Genomic DNA, 21,655 nt, shown 5'->3' on the forward strand with positions numbered 1-21,655 from the left:
GGGCTGGCACGCGACTAAGTCCTGCCCTATGGGTGTGTTGGAAATGGGATCCCCGGCTGGCCAGGGCTTTCGCCAAAGTCAGTCAGAGACCACCACACCCAAGTCAGGGCAAGGGAGTTACACGCCAAGATAACCCCTACTCACCCTCTAGGTAACGTGGCGCGAGCAGCAAGGCTAAACTTGGAGGCGATGTAGGCTAAGTATTTGCGCACGCACCCCAGCAACAACAACCAAAGGCCCACCACAAAGGAAACTCCACACAAGGTTATATAAAAATAGCCTTTGTATTACACCAAAACACATTAGATAAAACACACACTTTACAATGTGCCAGAGGCACGGGCAGAATTTACAAGGGGATATTTACAAGACAGGGCCACCTGGACCACTGTCAGGAATCAGAAGTAGCACTTCCAGAAATAGCACTTAGTACATAGAATATAGCACAAAATAGCACACAACCAGTAATCACTGGTAACCAGGACCTCACTAGCACCACCTGTACTAGGGAGAAAACAACCACCTATGTATTACAATACCTGTAGGGCTGTAAGAGGAAAACACATGATGCAATGCATAACATTCATTCAGAGGTGTAAAGGCACATGACGCATAAACAATACATTCAGAGGTGCATAGAAAGTACAATTGCGCCAAACTCACGTAAGTCACCCTCTGTGACTGTCCCTAGGCCCTCTGGCCTTGTTGGGGCTAGGACGCCCTGTGTCCAGTGTCAGGGTCCTAAACGTAGCAGTTGCCCACAAAGTGCTGGGCAACTGGTGCAACAATGTTTGAGCCTGCCAGGGCTCAAGAACAACAGTGGGGGCTCAAGAGCCTCTCTGGGCCCTTCACAACCACTTTGGCGCCTGGAGCCTCTCTCCGGGCCCTAAGAAATAAATGTGGCCCTCCAGAGCCTCACTGGGCTCTAAACACGAAATGCTGCCTTGGTGGAGCCCCTCACGGGGGACTCAACTTTGCAAATGCCCCCTGAGCCTCTCTGGGCTCCAAGTAAATCACAGTGCCCTCCTTGAGCCTCTCTGGGCTCAAAACACAATTGTGGGGTTGTTGGAGTCCCTCACGGGGGACTCAGAAACACATCATGCCCCCCTGGACGCTTCGCAGCGCTTCTGTGCGCTTCAGCAGGGAGAAATCAACCACCCCTACCAAATCTCGCGTGAGTCGCGTATCCCTCGAGGCACACTCACCGGGTCTCCTGCGGCGGGCGGCTGCTTCCCGAGAGCTCCCGCTCCTCGGGGCTCTCTGCAGACTTCTCCCCTGGGCTCTCCCTCGCTTTGGGAGCCTGGGGGGGACAAGGAAAGACGCCGGCTTCTCCCCTTACCGGAGCACGGGGTGGCCTCCCGTCTGCTTCCGGTTTCCTCTCTCCTGCCCCCGGCCTGCCTGACTTCCAGGTCGCGGCTGCGGGGCGGGACTTCCGGTCGCTTCCCCCGGGGCCGCGCTGTGATTGGCCGACGGGCCCTGCACTTCCGGGTCGTCGCGGGCAGCGCGGCGGCCCGTTTCAGGCACTTCTAGGCGGGGGATGAATTTACCGAGGGGTCGGCACCCTCGAGGAAAATGCGCAAAACGGGCGGCAAGGTCCCTGGCAGGGTGGGCACCTGCCAGGCGACAATACCCTCAAAAATAAGCGAGGTGGCACTCGCTTGGGGCGGACAATGCCGGGTGGGCACCGGCCTCCGCAGACAAAGCGCTCCCAGCGCTAGAGGCAATTTACAGCGCTCCCTGCGCTAGGCAGACCATCACAGCGCTCCAAGCGCTATAAACAGGATAAAGCGCTCCCAGGCGCCCTCAGCAAGCAGGGCAGAGTTCCAGCAAGTCCTTGGGCAGGCAGGGGGGGCAAGGCTGGGCCCAGAGCCAGCTCACTGGGTCTCCAGGCAGGGAGACACCCCAAGTGGCGGTCCTCTGGCCCAGCAGCAGCAACAGCCCCCTCAGGATCCTGGAAAAGAGAACAACTTCAGTGGGGACACAGCCCCATTTTTATACAGTGCATTCCTTTGTCTGAGGGTGCAGAGTGGGGGCGGAACCAGTCGCAGCTGGTTCTTGAGTACTCTGTTTACCTCAACCACCCTCTCTATTCACTGGCAGGGCTTGGGTCATTAGACACACCACAGGGGGGCGGAGCCAGCATTGTGTGGGGAAAACCCAGCCCATCCAGGACACAGGTACACTCCTCCCACACATCACTCATGCTAATCTCCCACTCACCACCGGGCAGACCCATCCAGACTTGCTGGAGCCTGGCATGCCAGCCAGCTCCAGCCAATCACACGCCAGCACCCTCACAGCACACGTACAGCCATGTCTAGAAATGGCGCTTCGCTACTAGACACATACATGCTGCATACACCATCTCGCAGCATTCACTCTCACGAGTTCACACATACCAGACTCAAGCCTGTACACCCCACGCATCAGGAACTACCAGGGACACAAACATTCCCCATGCATTCCTATGGGCGGGCAGGCCTAGCTCAGCACATGCACTCAGAGTGCGCACGCACTTTCCACTGGGACACAGTGAAAGTGCGCAGAATCCTAAAATCACCATCTCCAGGTCACCATTTCAAGCAAAATGTCTCGGGGTGAACCTGCCCTAAGGGCCAAAGTCCAACAGGGTGGGACTAGGAGGGGGGTGGTTACACCCCTCTCCCCAGCCGGACTTTCCCCAGCTCAGGGGCTGGTGTGCCCCTGGAACTGGTTCAGACCGGCCTATGCATAGTGAGCACCGGGGTGCCACTTGCAGTCACCTTCCTCTATAGCCCTGCCTACCTGGGATACACAAAATCCTGTCTGGGACGGTGCTGGCACCTCCCCTGGCAGGAAACCCTTTGTCCTTGCCTCCCGCGCTGGAAGGACTCCCAGCAGCAGGAGGGCAGACTTGTGTCTCGGTGGCAGCATCCAACTTGTGGAGCTGAGGCTATGTCTGACTTTAACCGGGGTTACAGGTTACCAACATGTCGTGTCCCTCTAGAAGGGTGGAATGCTAACCCCGTCGCCAGAATTGGCGAGGGGTTAGTATTCCAATTCGTATGACACCTTACTCGACATGTTTTGATAATGCCATACCAAAGTTAGCATTTGACCGCGAGGTACATAATGCACTTAAGAGTATATGGTATAGCGTTATCATGGAACAGCTATTAGGACTTGGTTCCGCAAGCTGCAAACGGGCTCAGCTCATGCCAGAGCACCATTTCACATTATTCCAAGCACTCTGCCTTCAGGATTGTTAAGGCCTGCCATAGGAGTGACTGATAGGAATATATGTGTCCATTTTAGGGTTAGATTATAGGAATACTATATCTAAAGCAAAGGGTGTGTACACCACCTTGCCCCAGCTGTCAAGCAGCCAGTTGTGTCTGATTTAGTTAGTCAACCCAGGGGTGGCATAATACATGCTGCAGCCCCTGGGAGACTTCTGGGTACACCTCTGCCCTGGTTACAGGGACACAAGAGAGGGCCCAGTGCCAATTCAGTACCTGGGTACAATTTGGAGTAGAGAGAACAGCTAGGCTGTGGGTCTGATTAGCAGGCCCACAGCCAGGGAAAGTCTTAAACCAGTGAAGCAAAAAGCAAAAATCTGGGGTGATCATAGGATTGCAGACCCTACTCTCCTACATGACCCGCCCCCAAACTTTGGGACAATAAACTAACCTTGACCAGGTGAGTCTTCTTGCTCTAAGTGGAAATACCTGGAGATCCCATCTGCATTGCCATGATCAGTGCCAGGTCTATGCTCCACTGTAAAATCCATCCCCTGTAGGGAAATGGACCACCTAAGCAGTTTGGGGTTTTCACCCTTCATCTGATTTAGCCACAAGAGGGGCTTATGGTCGGTCTGAATTCTGAAGTGAGTGCCAAACAAGTATGGCCTCAGCTTCTTCAGGGCCCAAACCACAGCAAAGGCCTCCCTCTCAATAGCTGACCAATTTTTCTCTCTGGGGGTCAGCCTTCTGCTAATAAAAGCAATGGGCTGGTCGTTACCATCAAAATTCAGCTGAGATAGAACAGCTCCCACACCCAACTCAGAAGCATCTGTTTGGACAATGAATGGCTTGGAGTAATCTGGACTCTTTAGGATAGGTGCTGTGCACATGGCCTGCTTTAGGTCATTGAATGCTTTCTGACAGCTTGCTGTCCACTGAACTTTCTTTGGCATCTTTTTGCTTGTCAGGTCATTAAGTGGAGTCCCAATGGACCCATAATTCTTGACAAATTTTCTATAGTAACCAGTCAGGCCCAAGAAAGCTCGAACCTGAGTCTGGGTGGTTGGAGGAGCCCAGTCCTTGATGGCCTGTATCTTGCTCTCCAGTGGCTGAACCTGGCCTCCACCTACAAGGTGGCCCAGGTATACAACCTGTTTCTGCCCTATCTGGCAATTGGTGGCCTTGATAGTGAGGCCTGCCTTTTGCAGAGCCTCTAACACTTTCCTCAGGTGGACCAGGTGATCCTCCCAGGTGGAGCTAAAGACAGCTATATCGTCAAGATAGGCTGCACAGAAGTCATCCAACCCAGTGAGAACTTGATTCACCAGCCTTTGGAAGGTGGCAGGTGCATTTTGCAAACCAAAGGGCATTACCACAAACTGATAATGCCCACCAGGGGTAGAAAATGCTGTCTTGGGTTTGGCCTCCTCAGCTAACCTGATTTGCCAATACCCAGCTGTCAGGTCAAATGTACTTAAGTAGTTGGCAGAAGCCAATCTATCTATAAGTTCATCTGCTCTTGGTATTGGGTGGGCATCAGTCTTAGTGACTGCATTGAGGCCTCTGTAGTCTACGCAAAACCTCATCTCTTTCTTACCACCCTGGGTGTGAGGCTTTGGCACTAGAACTACTGGACTAGCCCAAGGGCTATCTGAGGGCTCAATGACTCCCAGCTCCAACATTTTCTGCACTTCTGTCTTGATGCAGTCTCTGACATGATCAGGCTGTCTGTAGATTTTACTCTTGACAGGCAGACTGTCTCCAGTGTCAACCTCATGGGTACACCAATCAGTTTGGCTGGGTGTCAGAGAGAACATATGTCTAAAGGATTGCAGAACCGGTCTACAATCCTGTTGCTGATGTTCAGTGAGGCTGCCACAAAAGACAACACCATCTACTGATCCATCATCAGGATTCTGAGTGAGCAGGTCTGGGAGAGGGTCACTTTCTTCCTCCTGCCCCTCATCTGTGGCCATGAGCAAGCTCATGTCCATCCTGTCGACATATGCCTTGAGCCTATTCACATGGAGCACCCTGAGGGGGCTCCTGGGAGTTCCAAGGTCCACCAGGTAGGTGACCTCTCACTTTTGCTCAATGATTGTGTGGGCCCCAGACCATTTGTCTTTGAGTGCTGCTGGGGCCACTGGCTCCAGCACCCACACCTTCTGTCCAGGCTTGTACACAGTCAGGACAGCCTTCTGGTCATGCCAAGCTTTTTGGAGTTCTTGGCTGGCCTCAAGGTTTTTAGATGCCTTCTCCATGTACTCAGCCATCCTGGAGCGGAGACCAAGTACATAGTCCACTATGTTGGTTGCAGGCTTTTTGAGAGGTCTCTCCCATCCTTCCTTCACCAAACACAGGGGTCCTCTTACAGGATGCCCATACAGAAGTTCAAAAGGGCTGTAGCCAACCCCCTTCTGTGGGACCTCTCTGTAAGCAAACAAGAGGCAGGGTATCAGGACATCCCATCTACGCCTGAGCTTTTCAGGTAGTCCATGAATCATCCCTTTGAGGGTCCTGTTGAATCTTTCAACAAGCCCATTGCACTGTGGATGATAGGGTGTGGTGAACTTGTAGTTGACACCACATTCCTTCCACATTGCAGTCAGATATCCTGACATGAAGTTTGCACCTCTGTCAGAAACAACCTCCTTAGGGAAGCCCACTCTGGAGAACACTCCAACTAGGGCCCTTGCCACTACAGGTGCTGTAGTGGTCCTAAGTGGAATAGCTTCAGGGTACCTGGTGGCATGGTCCACCACCACCAGTATAAACTTGTGCCCTGATGCTGTCTGGGGTTCCATTGGACCAACAATGTCAATCCCCACTCTTTCAAAGGGGACCCCCACCACAGGTAGTGGTATGAGGGGGGCCTTTGTTGTGCCACCTGACTTACCACTGGCTTGGCAAGTGACACAGGAGCGACAAAACTCCTTGGTATCTTCATTCATGTGAGGCCAGTGAAAGTGTGAGACAAGTCTGTCCCAAGTCTTTGTCTGGCCTAAGTGACCTGCAAGGGGAATCTCATGGGCCAAGGTGAGAAGGAAACCCCTCTGAGACAAGGGGATGACCAGCCTCCTGGTTGCACCAGGCTTGGGGTCTCTTGACTCAGAGTACAGGAGTCCATCTTCCCAGTATACCCTGTGGGCACCTGTGGCGTTCCCTGCAGCCTCAGCAGCAGCCTGCTGTCTGAGGGGTTCAAGGGAAGGGCAGTCTAGCTGTGCCTTCCCCAGGTCTTCTCTGGAGGGTCCCCCTGAGCCCAGAAACTCAACTTGATCAAGTTCAAGCTCTTTAGGCTCAGTTTCCCTCAGCTCTTTCAGGTCAGCCTCCTCAGAGACTTGATCCACAACCTGGGGCAAGGGGGAAGGCAATGCCTTATCCCTACTGCTCTTCTTCTTGGAAGTTCTTGGAAGGTGTCTGGTCCATTGTTCCAGGATCCAGCACCTGTTCAGTGGGGCATCTTCTGGCATGTGACCTAGTCACAGCAAGCACATGTGCTGGCAAGCCTAACATTTCCATGTGAGTCCTCTGCTCCACTTCTGACCATAGTGATGACTCCAAATCATTGCCCAACAAACAATCCACTGGGAGGTCTGAACTAACCACAACTTTCTTTTGGCCACTTACCCCTCCCCAGGAGAAAGCAACAATCGCCATACTATGACTGGTAGTGACGTTGCTGGCATTGGTCACCAGGAAATCTGTACCTGGCATGATCTGTCCAGGGTCCACAAAGTTAGGTGTCACCATTGTGACACTGGCACAAGTGTCCCTATAGGCCTGAGCCATTTTGCCATTTATTAAAGGTGTCTGCCTGTATTTGCCCAAAGTATTGGGACTGACATCAGGGGATATATCCATATCCCCTGTACAGACAAGGACAGCCTGAGTGAGTGTGCCAACTAAGTTGTCAGACCCCTCAGTTCCCAAGGTTAACCCAACTATTCCCTTGGGAGGTGCACTACCATTACTGACTGTACTAGGGGGTGCAGTTGCCTTAGGGGCTGTAGTGGTAGGAGTTTGCCCTCCTCTCTTGGTGCACTCACTAAACCAGTGAGACTTACTTTTACAGTATTGGCACCACCTTTTTGACTGGCCTTCTTGAGTCTTCTTTTTCTGCTGTGAAGCCTGACCCCCACCCTCTTTGGTTTGTTGGGGACCTGTTGAAGACTTCTGGTCATTTTGTTCACTCTTGTTACTACCCTTTTGGTCTGCTTTCTTCTGACCACCCTGGTTCTGAGTCTGGTTCTGCTTGACCCTTGTTCTGACCCATCTGTCTGCCTTCTTTCCCAATTCTTGGGGAGAGGTCAGATCTGAGTCCACAAGGTGCTGATGCAACAACTGGTTCTGACAGTTATTTAAAATCTGCTCTCTCATGATCAGATTGTACAACCCTGTATAATCAGTAACCTTACTGCCCAGCAACCAGCCTTCCAAAGCCTTAGTGGCACAATCCACAAAGTCAGACCAATCCTGAGACTGAGTTTTCTGGGTATCCCTGAACAGCAACCTGTACTGCTCAGTGGTTAAGCCAAACCCATCAACCAGTGTATTTTTCAGGACTTGGTAATTGTTAGCATCCTCAACTCTAGTAGTGAGGAGCTTATCTCTACCCTTGCCTTCAAAGGAGAGTCACAGTATAGCTGCCAACTGACTCTGGGGATGCACTGGACAGTGCAGGCCCTCTCCAGAGCAGCCATCCACTTGTGGATGTCATCCCCTTGTTTAAAGGGGGGGCACTATCTTACTCAGGTGTTTAGTATCTAAACTCCTTTCCTTATCTCTTGGGAGATTGCTGCCACCAGTGGGTACTGTCCCACTCATCTGCTGTTCTCTAGCAAAGGCAAGCTTCTCTTTGGCCAGGGCAAGTTCTCCCCTTTCAATCCTTAGATTAGCCTGTTTCATCCTTGCTTCATGTTCTCTTCTCTGAGGGGAAGTCAATCTCCACTGGGGAGAATTCCTTCTCCTCTGAGAGGAGGCATTAGAGTGCAGAGATCTATTGGAGTCCCTAGAAGGAGATCTATCTCTCCTAACTCCAAGGTTAGGCCCCATTAGGGTCAGTACTGGGGGTCCCCCAGATCCTTCCCTATGTAGGTCTAAGTTTGCCCTAGTGAGTCTGCTGACTAGTTCAGGCCTGTTGTCTGCCTCATCCCCAGAGAGTTCCTCTTGATCCTCCTCCTCAACTGCATTTTCAGTGTCAAGGAGGTCTGGATCACCACGAGTACCCTCTAAGGCTGGCATATTCCCATCTGCATGAGAAGCTTTCCTAGCATCATGTGTCTCTAAGAGACCTATCAGAAAGGGAATGGTGGGTTTAGACCCCTGTTTCAGTTTCCTGGAGGTACACACTTGTCTCATCTCCTGGAAACTGAGAGCTGCATATCTTGAGATGACCTGTGGAGGGTCACTAGCCACAAGGGGAGTCTCTGAAGACTCTCAATGGGTAGACATGCTTTTCTAGTGAGGTGTAAGTGGTGCACTTACCTACACTATATGTTTGCCTACTGATCCCTTGCTAAGAGTTGTAGTCAGGGTGTGCTAAGCCCTGTTGAACTACAACAGCTGGTTCAGTAGAACTCAGAGTATTCTAAGCTAAGTTATATGTACCTTGGTACTTATGTGATCTTTCAAATGATATTCTTAGGATACGTGTGGTAAAACAACAGCAGGCTCAAATCCCAACCGCTGCTCACCAATGTGAGAAGTTGGCCTGATATGCAGTGCTCACTATTCTAGTGATCACTATGTATCAGTCCAACCAACCCTTATTGATGTTTGGTTGTAAGTCAACCTGATAGACCAGCTATCCTAGTAGCATGGACACGTGCAGTCTTTAGGCTAAACTCTAGAGGGCGTGTTAAGCCAGCTGTTTTACCATCACATATACCCCTTGAACACCAAGTGAAAGGACACCACACAAGTTGTTATGAAAATAAACGTATATTTATCTATAACAAGACTACCCTGGCTCTTTATGAGGCAGGGAGCTAAGCACACAACAAAAACTCTTAAAGAAATACTTAAAGTCGCACAATTTGCACAAATGCCCGAGGGGCACGAAAAACCATATACTATACAAGTGGAATGCGAAATTACTAGCAGGTAAGTACTACTCTCTTAGACTGTAGAAAAGCTAGGCCTACAATGCTGAACCCTTAGATTAGAAGCAGGAGGCCCAGGGACGTCGTGTGCAGAGTGGGAACTCTCACGCGTAAGGCGGGACAAAGTCTATGGATCCTAGTAAATGCAAAAGTTAGTGTTCTCGGGCGAACCAGACTAGGTAGGTCAAAAACGAAAGTGGATCTAGACACTTAGAGAGTTGGTCTACGCTGGAGCACCGGGGTACTCGGTTTACCTAGCCCAGGGGCTGCGGCTGCATAGGGTTCAAATGTCGTCGGGTCTCTTCGTTGACGAACCAGGAGCCTGAAGTGGAAGTTGCTGGCAGGCGGCCAGTGAAGATGTTCCGGGCTGATCCAAGGACTGGATCAGCTGAAGAAGGATACCTGTAAGCAGAGGGGACCAAGTTCTGAATCACTAGCCAGTGATTAGGTGGGCACCAGGGTGGCACCGGACGAGGTCACTCAGCCAGGTGAAGAGGGGACACTGGATTCTGCTGCTGCACGGACCAGGGCGCTGATGTCGACCAGGCTGGAGGTCTGCGAGCTGTCCCACGGCGGATGTCTGCTGCTGGCGATGCTGGATCCGGTGAAGGAGGCAACAAGCCTTGGCTAAGGCAAGTCCACGCGGTGACACAAAATGGCGTCTGGGGTGGACCAGGAGGGTCCTAGGAAGTTCCCCTTCAAGAGGAGACAAGGGCCAGTCCAGAGGAGCTAGACCAGCGGTGAAACAAACGTAGGACGTCGTCTGGAGGGTCACTAGCCCACGGGCAAGTGACCTGGACAACGCGGTGAGCAGCAAAGAGCAGAAGGGCCCCACGCAGATCTCGTAGATGCAAGGGGGCTGAACTTCGGTGCTGGAGCTGCTCAGGGTCGGGGCTTCTCTTACCCCAAAGCACTCAGTCGAGGGTCACTCGGTGGTCGTGCTGGACAAGCGTCGTGAAGTCTTGAAGAAGGCCGGTCCCTCGAGGTCTCGTCACACCCACGAATCTCAGCTGGGCTGATGATGCAGGTTGAGGTCAGAGGTGCCAGGGAAGCCGGTTCTCGTCGAGCTGGGCAGTCTTGATCCGGAGGAGAGACTTACAGCAGACCGCGATGCTTGGATGGTGCCTGCTGCTGCAGGGTGACTACTCCTTAGCCACAAGGGAGAAATCTTAGGAAGAGTCTTGAGTTCCTTTCGTAGAAAGTCGGTTCAGGATTCAAAGATGATCTAATTTGGAAGGGGGCCTGCTCCTACCTTTATCCTGCAAAAGGGGGATGGCACGCGACTAAGTCCTGCCCTATGGGTGGGACTAGGAGGGGGGTGGTTACACCCCTCTCCCCAGCCGGACATTCCCCAGCTCAGGGGCTGGTGTGCCCCTGGAACTGGTTCAGACCGGCCTATGCATAGTGAGCACCGGGGTGCCACTTTCAGTCACCTTCCTCTATAGCCCTGCCTACCTGGGATACACAAAATCCTGTCTGGGACGGTGCTGGCACCGCCCCTGGCAGGAAACCCTTTGTCCTTGCCTCCCGCGCTGGAAGGACTCCCAGCAGCAGGAGGGCAGACTTGTGTCTCGGTGGCAGCATCCATCTTGTGGAGCTGAGGCTATGTCTGACTTTAACCGGGGTTACAGGTTACCAACATGTCGTGTCCCTCTAGAAGGGTGGAATGCTAACCCCGTCGCCAGAATTGGCGAGGGGTTAGTATTCCAATTCGTATGACACCTTACTCGACATGTTTTGATAATGCCATACCAAAGTTAGCATTTGACCGCGAGGTACATAATGCACTTAAGAGTATATGGTATAGCGTTATCATGGAACAGCTATTAGGACTTGGTTCCGCAAGCTGCAAACGGGCTCAGCTCATGCCAGAGCACCATTTCACATTATTCCAAGCACTCTGCCTTCAGGATTGTTAAGGCCTGCCATAGGAGTGACTGATAGGAATATATGTGTCCATTTTAGGGTTAGATATAGGAATACTATATCTAAAGCAAAGGGTGTGTACACCACCTTGCCCCAGCTGTCAAGCAGCCAGTTGTGTCTGATTTAGTTAGTCAACCCAGGGGTGGCATAATACATGCTGCAGCCCCTGGGAGACTTCTGGGTACACCTCTGCCCTGGTTACAGGGACACAAGAGAGGGCCCAGTGCCAATTCAGTACCTGGGTACAATTTGGAGTAGAGAGAACAGCTAGGCTGTGGGTCTGATTAGCAGGCCCACAGCCAGGGAAAGTCGTAAACCAGTGAAGCAAAAAGCAAAAATCTGGGGTGATCATAGGATTGCAGACCCTACAAGAGAATGTTTTGATTGTCAATGCACTATCCGCATCAGATGTCAATCCTTCCAATATTTTGGGTATATGGGTCGCCCTACTTCCTGACCTAGCTTGGGCACTTAACATGACTCCTCTGGTCGCCAAAACCAAACTCAACCTGCAGAAATGGCAAAAATTACCGCTCAACCCCCTGGGGAGAATGGCACTATTCAAAATGATGATCCTCCCCCGATTCCCCATATGTTATTCAGAACACTCCATTCCATATTTCCCGTGCCTGGTTCAGAGGGATAGACAGTCTAATTATAAGGTTTCTCTGGAACAGCCTACGACTGCGTATGGTGCTCCCGCTCTGTCAGATCCCACCCTTTGACGGAGGCATGGGTCTAACGAATTTGTACTTATCTAGAAACCCGCCTCCTGGTAATACACGATTGGTTTAATGGGGGCGGGGGTGGTCAGATCCTGCTTACAGGACCGAGCGCAAGGACTTGGGCCTCTCACGGGTCCAGGCTCTGATGTATGGATCTCCCATTCCCTGGGACCTCCCCACGATGACCCAAGCAGTGCTTCTAGCCTGGCGTGCCGCTCTGCGACACACCCAATGGAAGGACAGTGACTCAGCAGACACCCCTTTGGCAGGGCACATGGTTGCGGGAGGTGGGTCGGCCTGGAAGGTTTTGGGAGCTGGGATCTCATTGGCATTTCACAGCTAGGAGGTGTGGGTCGGTAACCATATCCGCTCCTTGCAGATCTGCAAACCAGACATTCGCTTCACCCGTCCCAGTTTTATAGATACTTACAGCTCCGCCACGCCCTAGGTACACACATACAGCCTGGCACAACGCTGCCCGAGCACAGCCCTCTTGAAGCCCAAGTCATGATGGGTGGCCTCGGAAGGGGAGAAGTCTCAAGTATGTTTCGCTCCCAACTAATAACGGTCGGACTTCCCTTGACCCACTGAGAAATAAATGGGAGACATGGTTGGGCCCTTTAGAGGAGGATTGGAAAGACGCTTTGATGGTACCCAAGAATATCACGGTCTCAGCTAAATTGCGCCTAGTCCAGCTTTACTACCTGCATGCCTCCTACCTTACCCCTGCCCACCTATACAGAGCAGGCCTAATTTCATGCACAAGATGCAATGCGGAGTCCGCAGATTTCTTTCACATTGTCCGGTCCTGTCCACGTGTAGCCTCTTACTAGGTCGCCCCGGAGACAGAACTCACAGGAGTGCTGGGGTGGGAGGTCCCATATAGACCCTTAAATATTTTGCTGGGTGTCACACGTGGGTTAGATGGCTTGAGAGCCGATAAAGTGTTTCTGGGGGCTGCCCTTGTAGTGGCCAAACAAGATATCGCAATGGCATGGAGGAATCGCACCCGCCCACTATAACTAAATGGCGCAGCGCACAAGAGCTACCACTATAGAGGCTTGGGGTTGTCCGGCCCAACACAGGAGGGTCTGGGATAATTGGTGGGGATTGCAATACTAATCAACTTCCTTGTCTTTCCAAGTCTCACTCTATATGTACCGCAGAAGCTGGAGAAGCAACAGTGTACACTGTAATAAATTGTTTTACTTGCCAATTGTCATATGTGCTGGCGCTATTGATCATGCTGTACTGTTTATGTTTCTATCACCATCTTTGTACAAAATCAATAAAATTGATTATCAAAAAAAAAAAGTTTGCTAAGGAATTTACCCATCTCACTAACTGGCCATGGCCAGACCTATTGGCTTTGCCAAAGCTTGTTCTGCCTTGCTCACATGATTTGTCTTCTCTTGCTAATAACTATTTCTGTTGTTTCTCTACCCAACTCTTCATTTCTTCAGTATAGTGCTTTTTGGCTCTGGCAAAGTAGTCTCTACAAAATAGTGAAACACTCTGCCGTGAGAACGGAGGTCCTGAATTTATCAAGATGGTGCAGCCAACGTTGTGTTTTCTGACAACACTGCAAGCTAAAAACAGTTGCAGACAATGAAAATGCTGCCATTAAATGCAAAACGTCTTGGTAAAAAGAGGTTGGGGCAGCATGCCTACTTTTAGGGCAAATGAATTGAAATCAAAGGCAATCAAGAGGAGGTGTAGAAAATGGGTCCTGTAAATCTGGCCCAACGAGAGGGGCAAGTTAAAAGCATGGGCAAGAAATGTTGGCAAAGTGAAGGTCAGGAAGCTAAGGGAACGTGTGTGGCAAAAGTGTAACAGTTCGGAGTAAAGGATGTTACATCATCATGAGCAATTGAGGCAGAATATGCTCTTAAATTAGACCAGACAGGACAGAGAGCACAAGTACGTTTGTGCAGAGTAAGCGAGCCAAAGGTATGTGAGAATAGCAAGTAAACACTGACATAAATATACCAGCAACATTGCAGATGACAGGAACCATGACTGAGACATCAAGCTAATATAAGAGGGGCTGGAAAAGGATATGGAGCACAAGCGGAGGAATAGGGAGTATACCATCACAAAAGCAGAAGGAGGGTCGTTATGATATATGAAAAGAGAGAAAAACAGATAATTGGTGCAAGAGGAGATGGATTAAAGCAAACTCACATCATGAACTTCTTCCACTGAGATATATGCCTCTGTAGGAAGTCCCAGATCCTTTGGCTTCACGTCAATAATCACAAGCACCTGAAAGAAAAAGTGATCTATGTCTTAGAGAACTACAGCTTTCCAAAGGGTAAAATGGAAAAAACATAACTATAATCTACAAGAAGTTATTTAGGGTGCTCTCTTCACAAGGTTTTCAGAGCTGCTGTAGTAAGCACATGCACATAAAGTAGATGTCAGAAATGCAACAGGACACTGATTTTTGGCAATACAGAAACTTGAATTTTGGTGATCACAGTTGGAACACAATTGCAACTATTCATAGTGGAAGACCCGTCCAGTCACTGCACATAAAGCTGAAGAGAACAAAGACTAGGAGCCTTTAGAGGGCACATACAGCAGCATCACATTGCACTTCACATTGGAAGTATTGTAGCTAAAAACCTGCAGTAGACTGGTCTTTAACCAGGTCACTACTGGCAGATTCTGAACTATCTTCAATGCGAAATCTTCAAGACTTTCATGATTGCCAGGACGGCCAATAGAAGGGGCTGAACATGGGAGAAGCTTATTATGCCATTACATTTATACATGCAACCTGAAAATAACATTTTTCATGTCAATACATCACAAGGTATACTATCTATGCACACAAGAAAATAAACATGGCTTCCCTTTGTGGAATAAAGGTGTTTTTTAACGTACCTTTCAATCTCCAAGCATCCTGTCAGGCAAAAAAACAAACATCTGGATCGGTTATACCTCTGAAACACGGAATAGCAGCTCACGCTGACACACACAAGTACAAGTCATTGAGTGCAAGTGACAAAGCAGAGCAGTACTCACCGAGTTTGGACAGTATCTTTTCATGAGCTCGTTGATGGCAATGTCATTCTTGTGTAATTTGGGTCCTGTGTGGTACCAACCCACTATCCGTTCTCTGGCTGTAAATAAGAACAGTTAAAGTTTTAGAAGAAGGTAAGCTTCCCTTGCTTGTTGTTTTTAAGAACAGAAGTATATTGTAGAATAGAGATTAGATATGCAGTTTTCAGTTTTTTGTGTGAATTCTGGTTGGTTTTTTCAGGGTTCATACTGGAGATTTCAGAAAGCAAAGCTCCATCCAAGTCTCTGTGAAGGAGCATGGCATCAAGGCGGTAGTTCTTAGCCTGGACTGAGACCCTGCTCTTAGTTCAATTGCGAACCTGCTAACCACTACACAGCAATGCACAGTGAACAGCGAGCTGAAACAATTGGTGAGCCATGTGCCCAAAGCAAGTGGATGTAGGTCTATGGAGCGAGGGACTCTGTGGAAGTCAAACAGAGAGATTATGAGGCTTACATGGCGAGGGTGGAACATAGTGGAGCAGCCATCACATTAAAGTACTGCGAGGTAGAGTTTGTACTTCTACTACTTTGACATCAGAAGGTTTCAAAGTAGTAAATGTGCAGCAAACCCCAGTGTTTTCCAGTTTCTACTGAAAATCAAATATTCTTTTCAGTAGTGCTTTATTGGTTATAATCTATTTTAACTGAAAACCGGAAACCTTGAATATAAAACATCTTTCATATTCTACCATGTCACAATATCTTCCTCAAAAACTTGTTCTGTAAAGAAAGCATAAGGGGGAATCAAACTGGGTTGCAGTTATGGAGGCGAGGTTACGTCACCATCTAAGACACAAGCTCAGGTGGCCTCAAGCCCTGAAACACGAACTAGAGTAAAGTCCTTACAAAATCCACTAGGAAAATACATACCAAGTACACATAATCAACCTACTTCTACCTAAGGTACATAAATAAGAACACTAAAAAAAATGTAAGAAGGTGCACTCCACCCATATCCCAAATAGTTTGTAGAATATACCAAAGGCCATCTAGCTCTAATACTTAGACAGTAAAATAAAGTCTTGACAAGAATACCCCATTACATTCATGTCAACACATGTTGATTGCTTCATGCCCAAGTGAGCATGTGTTGCAAGAATAAGCTATGCACACTTTATAACCAGTGAGTGATTCAAGTACAGAAAGAAATCCTGTTGGCATCAGCAAATTCTATATCTATATATATATCTATATGGCAGAAAACGTCTTGGCAGCAGTTTCAGCAATAGACGAGACAAACCCAATGATGGTGCAATATTATTTATTGTAGCCCAAACACCACACCGACTATTACGCGTCTCAGCCCGCGAAGGGCCTTGATCACATGACGTATGTATATATACACACACACACACTGAAAAAACAAAGGTTAAAGTGACATAATAGTTCAGTGAAAATGTCAGTTAAAAAATTACATTTTAAACTCCAAAACAACAATGAAAATTACCAGGTATTAGTATCTAACTTGCGCCCTTGGCGTGTACAAGGTAGTAAATCAATTACGTCATTACAGATGTCACACTGATGCTATCAATGATGTCATATGACAGGTCATGAGTGAAGTAATATTATGTGAGATAATAACCAGTGCATTGCTTGGGTATGAATGAATTATAGTTAATTCAGTTAACTAGAACATGTGAATTAAGTAGTCTTATGATAAAACGCAATTGGAGCTGCACCACAAAAGAGCGCACATATGAATTGATACACTATCACATGCAAATGTTGTGTTAAAATGAAACAATCAGAAAAGAAATGCAAAACACGATACGCAATGCACTTCATGGTGGTGATTATCCAACAAGCCGTATGCACTATAATTGAAGTGCGTCCGGTCGCAGTGACGACTCTCGAAACAGTAGTCTGATTTTCTGATTGTTTCATTTGAACAAAACATCTGCATCCCCAACAGCAACATATCGCCTTTTTGATAAGTTGTCTTGATCCGGTCTACATCACTTGAACCACTATTTATATAATCCCATACAGATGCCATATACTGGCACCTGTACTGGAAACTGTGCATTTGGTGCATATCTTTGGATTGACATAGGCAATTTACATCTTAGCTGCCCTGAAGAAGTTCAATGTTAAAATGGACGAAACATGTTGGCTGATGGTTTATGAATGGAATATACCAGAATAAAGGAAGAAATCAAAACTTATGGATAATATAGATACTGTTATTTAAAAAGAAGTGTCATATTAGATTGTGATAGTACTTAAACTCATATGTGCGCTCTTTTGTGGTGCAGCTCCCATTGAGTTTTGTTGTTCTATACGTTGTAGTACCACGGAACAGTGATTTTTTTTTTTTAGACACCAGGAGACTGTGGGTTTTGTACTGTTCACCAATGCCTCAAATAATATAGCTGCACAATAGGAAAGGAGAGGATAATCTGGGATGACTTTAGAGGGACGTAAAACAACCTATATAAAAGCAGGTGATCAACTAGGAAATTTAGTAGGAGACTACTGTGATAGTCTTGTTTGCAGCGTTGTTATTCATGGCAAAGAGGAACTTTGAACATGTTTTAAAAAGGATTTTTATCAGAAGACTGAGGAACAGCAATAAGGGTTGTTATTACTGTCAAGTACAGGTAGAGAAATATTTAAAGTTTGGTGCATGGTCTACATTACAGTAGGCTCTTACTAAAGTGGCACTATAAATCCCTTAAACTCAGGACAGCTGTTATTTTGGGAGCTTTAAATTAAAGAGCACTAAAACTCAGGTGCTTAGACATTATCAAGTGCAAAATCCCACAAAATGTTGCCAATATTCACTTCCGAACCGAGGCGGCTTTGGCGGCAGGGGCAGCGGCCGTGGAAGAGGGCGGGGCCGTGGACGAGGCCGCGGGAAGGCAGATGAAAAAGAGTGGGTGCCGGTGACCAAACTAGGCCGGCTGGTCAAGGACATGAAGATCAAGTCTTTGGAGGAGATTTATCTTTTTTCGCTTCCAATCAAGGAGTCCGAGATCATGGACTTCTTCCTGGCCTCTTCTCTGAAGGATGAGGTTCTGAAGATCATGCCGGTCCAGAAGCAGACCAGAGCCGGTCAGCGTACCAGGTTCAAGGCTTTTGTTGCCATCGGAGACTACAATGGCCATGTTGGGCTGGGTGTGAAGTGCTCCAAAGGAGGTCGCTACTGCTATTCGTGGAGCTATCATTCTCGCCAAGTTGTCCATTGTACCTGTGCGACGAGGTTACTGGGGTAATAACGGATTAGCAAACCTCATACAGTGCCTTGTAAGGTGACTGGACGCTGTGGTTCTGTTCTGGTGCGTCTGATTCCTGCACCCCGCGGTACTGGCATTTTGTCTGCGCCGGACCCCAAGAAGCTGCTGATGATGGCTGGTATCGATGACTGTTACACCTCAGCTAGGGGCTGCACAGCCACGCTAGGCAACTTTGCAAAGGCCACCTGTGATGCTATCTCAAAGACCTACAGCTACTTGACCCCAGATCTCTGGAAGGAGACAGTCTTTACAAAGTCTCCTTACCAGGAATACACCAATCACTTGGCAAAGATGCACACCAGAGTGTCTGTGCAGAACACCCAAGCAGCAGCTGTTCCTGGCGCAACCCCCACATAACATGTTCTGCTGTAAAATAAAGTAGTTGGAACTGTTAAAAAAAAAAATAAAAAAAAAAAGTGATCAGCACTCACCATTTACTTTCTTGAACATCCCATACATATTTTCCAGGTAGTCGTGGTCAAGGAACCACACAGAATCATCCTTCTCATCCTCATCAAAAGGTACTGGAAAGGAACATGGGAAACTATTTTAGTAAGCAGAAATATAGGGAAATCTGATGTGAGCAATCAGTGGGTGCATGGATAAGCTTCATAAAGCAAGATCAATAGGAACAATCAACAGACAGCAACACTAAAAAAATTGAGGGTTTAAAGGTGGGTCTTTGGTCGAAATTAATCTAGCTATTTCTTAATAGCAGCAAAACAACAATCCGATCCTAAATACTGGGAATCGTTCAGTGCAAACAAAATCTAATTCCAAAGTGGACACAAACTGCTAAAAAAAAACATTAAGTAATTAAAAATAATAAGATCATGTATTGTGCAGATTTTGAATCTTTAGTTCTGCAAATTACAGGTGTAACCATTATCAATTTCAGAGGTACTCAGCAAGACAGTAAAAAGCATAAACACAGTGACATGCTCCCATCTGTGGCGAACAGTGAACTTCATTCATCTCAAGTACCAATTTTCTCTTATTTTTCAATACCATTTCATGCCAATCAGGTTGTGATGATTGACTACTATCTGAAGATAAGCCTTGGATATTTCAAATGATCACTAACACAAACAGTTACACACAAAGGCATTTAATTAGATTGAAGTACAACACAGATGATGCTCCTCAAACAATTACAGTGAGAAATAATACCCATCAACAGTAGCCGGTCATGAGAAATCAGCTAAACAGAAATAGTGTTTCTCAAAGATTATGCAGGATGACTGAGGCCGTTAAGAAACTAGTTGAAGGGGATGATGTTCACTTAGCTGAGCCATCAATCAGGGGGTGGCATACATACTGCACGGCTGAAGCGGGTGCTGCCTGCACAACCCAATACAAAAAATGAATAAAAAAATAACATACCTTGTTGTGAATTATTAAGAATGTAGCCCAGCTGAGGTATTTTGATCACCATTCAGAGATAAAAGTGACCACAACTCAATTCATAGCAAAATCAGGTTTCATCAAACAAATACTAGCATTAAATGAAGCCTGGTGGTTGGTAGGCAAGGCGGGGGCAGGAGATAGGGTCTAGTCTGTGTGTGTGCAAATGTGTGTGCGCATGTCGGGAAAACAAGTGCTCATAGTGTATGAAAGTAAATTGAGCCAGAGCAAACTTACTACAATTACCCACAGATAACCCCACAATTGCCTGTAATCAAGAACTTGTATGTTTGTCTAATTCAGGGCAAAATCAATCAGCATTGCTTTGTGCTGACATAGCAAGTCTCAAGCCAGAAATTATGTGTAGAAGGATATACATTAACAATGTACATGGCACCCAGTTGCTCAAATTCAACAGGGTGGTTAATAACAGTATGGGCCTCATCATTGGGTTGACATGATAATGGATCTATGCCAAACCCCTGGACATTCTGAATGCAGGCCTCGAAAAATCATAAAAATGTAACTAGACCTGCAGGTCTAGTGACTTAAATAATCTACTTGACCTATTTGTAATGCTCTTGACCCGTAAACTGGTTTCAAATGATGTGATCATGGGCAAATATTTGAATTCATTGAGCAGCCATTTTCTTCATTATCACATATGAGAGCACCTCCAAATATGCCAGTTCAGCATGTTTGCTGCACATCACCAAGTAAAGTGTTCTGGTTTGTTTTACTCCGGTTTGCATCACACTTAATTACAAAAAAGGGGGTTTGCAATTCCTGATATTATGAAATATTGTAATATTAATTTACAGGCTATTTATTTAAATGTTATGTGTTAGAGAAAAATAACTGACATCTTCAGACAGCTCACTTGACAAAAACCTCAAACTCTAGTAAGAGAAAAGTAAACCTCATTTTCCAAGCAGCAATTAGTTAAAAGACAAACTGACATTTGACCTCTTTTCTTGAACAGACAGCCAATGTGTCAAGATAAAAAAAAAAGTTTAATGGCATCTTATTGCTCAATCGCTTTCTAAATGAACAGAGCACCTTTTCCTTTCCAGCCTAAGTTTACTCACCAGATGGGACTAGGGGGTGCTAAAAATAGCTCGACCTGATCAAATTTTACTTGCATTTGTGAGTGGGTGAGTAGATTTTTCGAGGCCTGGGATGGGTACCCTTGCCAATTGAGTAGCATTCAAACAGAAGAGAATGAATCACAGATGCAATGGGCTGTTGACTGACCTCTTGAAGCATGTTAAACTCACCTGCAAAACTGTTGGATACATCTAGTATTTTCTTGTGCCATGAGCCAAGCAGCACTCCGACAACTCGCTTCTGGTTCCCAACTTTCCCAATTCTAAAGAGATTCAAGTACAAACACATTATCGCTGCTCCACACTGAAGAAGACATTTATGTGTGTGCCAAAAATGAAAGAACTGGCAATACCATAGGAATGTTAAATTTAGGACCTTTTTACGGAGTGCCTTTAAATTTCTGGGTGCAGGACATTTAAAAATATAAACAATCAATTACTTGATTCTTTTGCATACATCTTCACAAACAGGGAACCCCTGTCTCAAGAGTAAGTACATAACTACTGAAAATGGTGTCCAAGCTTTGAAATGAAACCTTGTGATTTCCAATAACCATGCTAGAAAATCGGTTTTGGCTAAGTCAGCTCTCTGACCAAAAGGAAGATTAAAGTAGAACATGAACTAATAAGTGTATTCTAACCATGAATACCTCGCAGTAAATGTTGGTAACAGTGACATAGCTAGAATACACACGGAGAAAGCTTCAACTTACAAGCTTATATGGAGCACTCTGTTGGGGGAATCAACAGAATTAAGGTACAATTCTTTTTAAATTGGGATTTGTAACAATGAAGACCAATTGTTTTTTATGGGTTAATAGATACGCTTGAAAAAGAAGATATACTGTGTTATGTGAAGCTGTA

The 21,655-nt window shown here is 47.2% G+C and overlaps 1 protein-coding gene and 1 pseudogene across 1 annotated transcript in view; one reads left to right on the plus strand and one right to left on the minus strand.

Moving 5' to 3' along the window:
* The window catches only part of PSMD7 (proteasome 26S subunit, non-ATPase 7), a 46,970-nt gene that overhangs the window by 17,276 nt on the left and 8,039 nt on the right, over window positions 1-21,655 (minus strand). Inside the window, exons 2-5 of the mRNA XM_078671290.1 lie at window positions 20,963-21,054; window positions 18,713-18,805; window positions 15,004-15,101; window positions 14,158-14,238 (exon numbers count right to left, since the gene is read on the minus strand). Coding sequence (XP_078527416.1) covers window positions 14,158-14,238; window positions 15,004-15,101; window positions 18,713-18,805; window positions 20,963-21,054 — 364 coding nt within the window. The remainder of the gene's footprint in view (window positions 1-14,157; window positions 14,239-15,003; window positions 15,102-18,712; window positions 18,806-20,962; window positions 21,055-21,655) is intronic.
* On the plus strand, window positions 12,572-18,638 carry LOC144799761 (small ribosomal subunit protein uS5-like; annotated as a pseudogene).

The sequence above is a fragment of the Lissotriton helveticus genome, chromosome 12 (genome assembly GCF_964261635.1).
Source record: "Lissotriton helveticus chromosome 12, aLisHel1.1, whole genome shotgun sequence".
Lineage (NCBI taxonomy): Eukaryota > Metazoa > Chordata > Amphibia > Caudata > Salamandridae > Lissotriton > Lissotriton helveticus.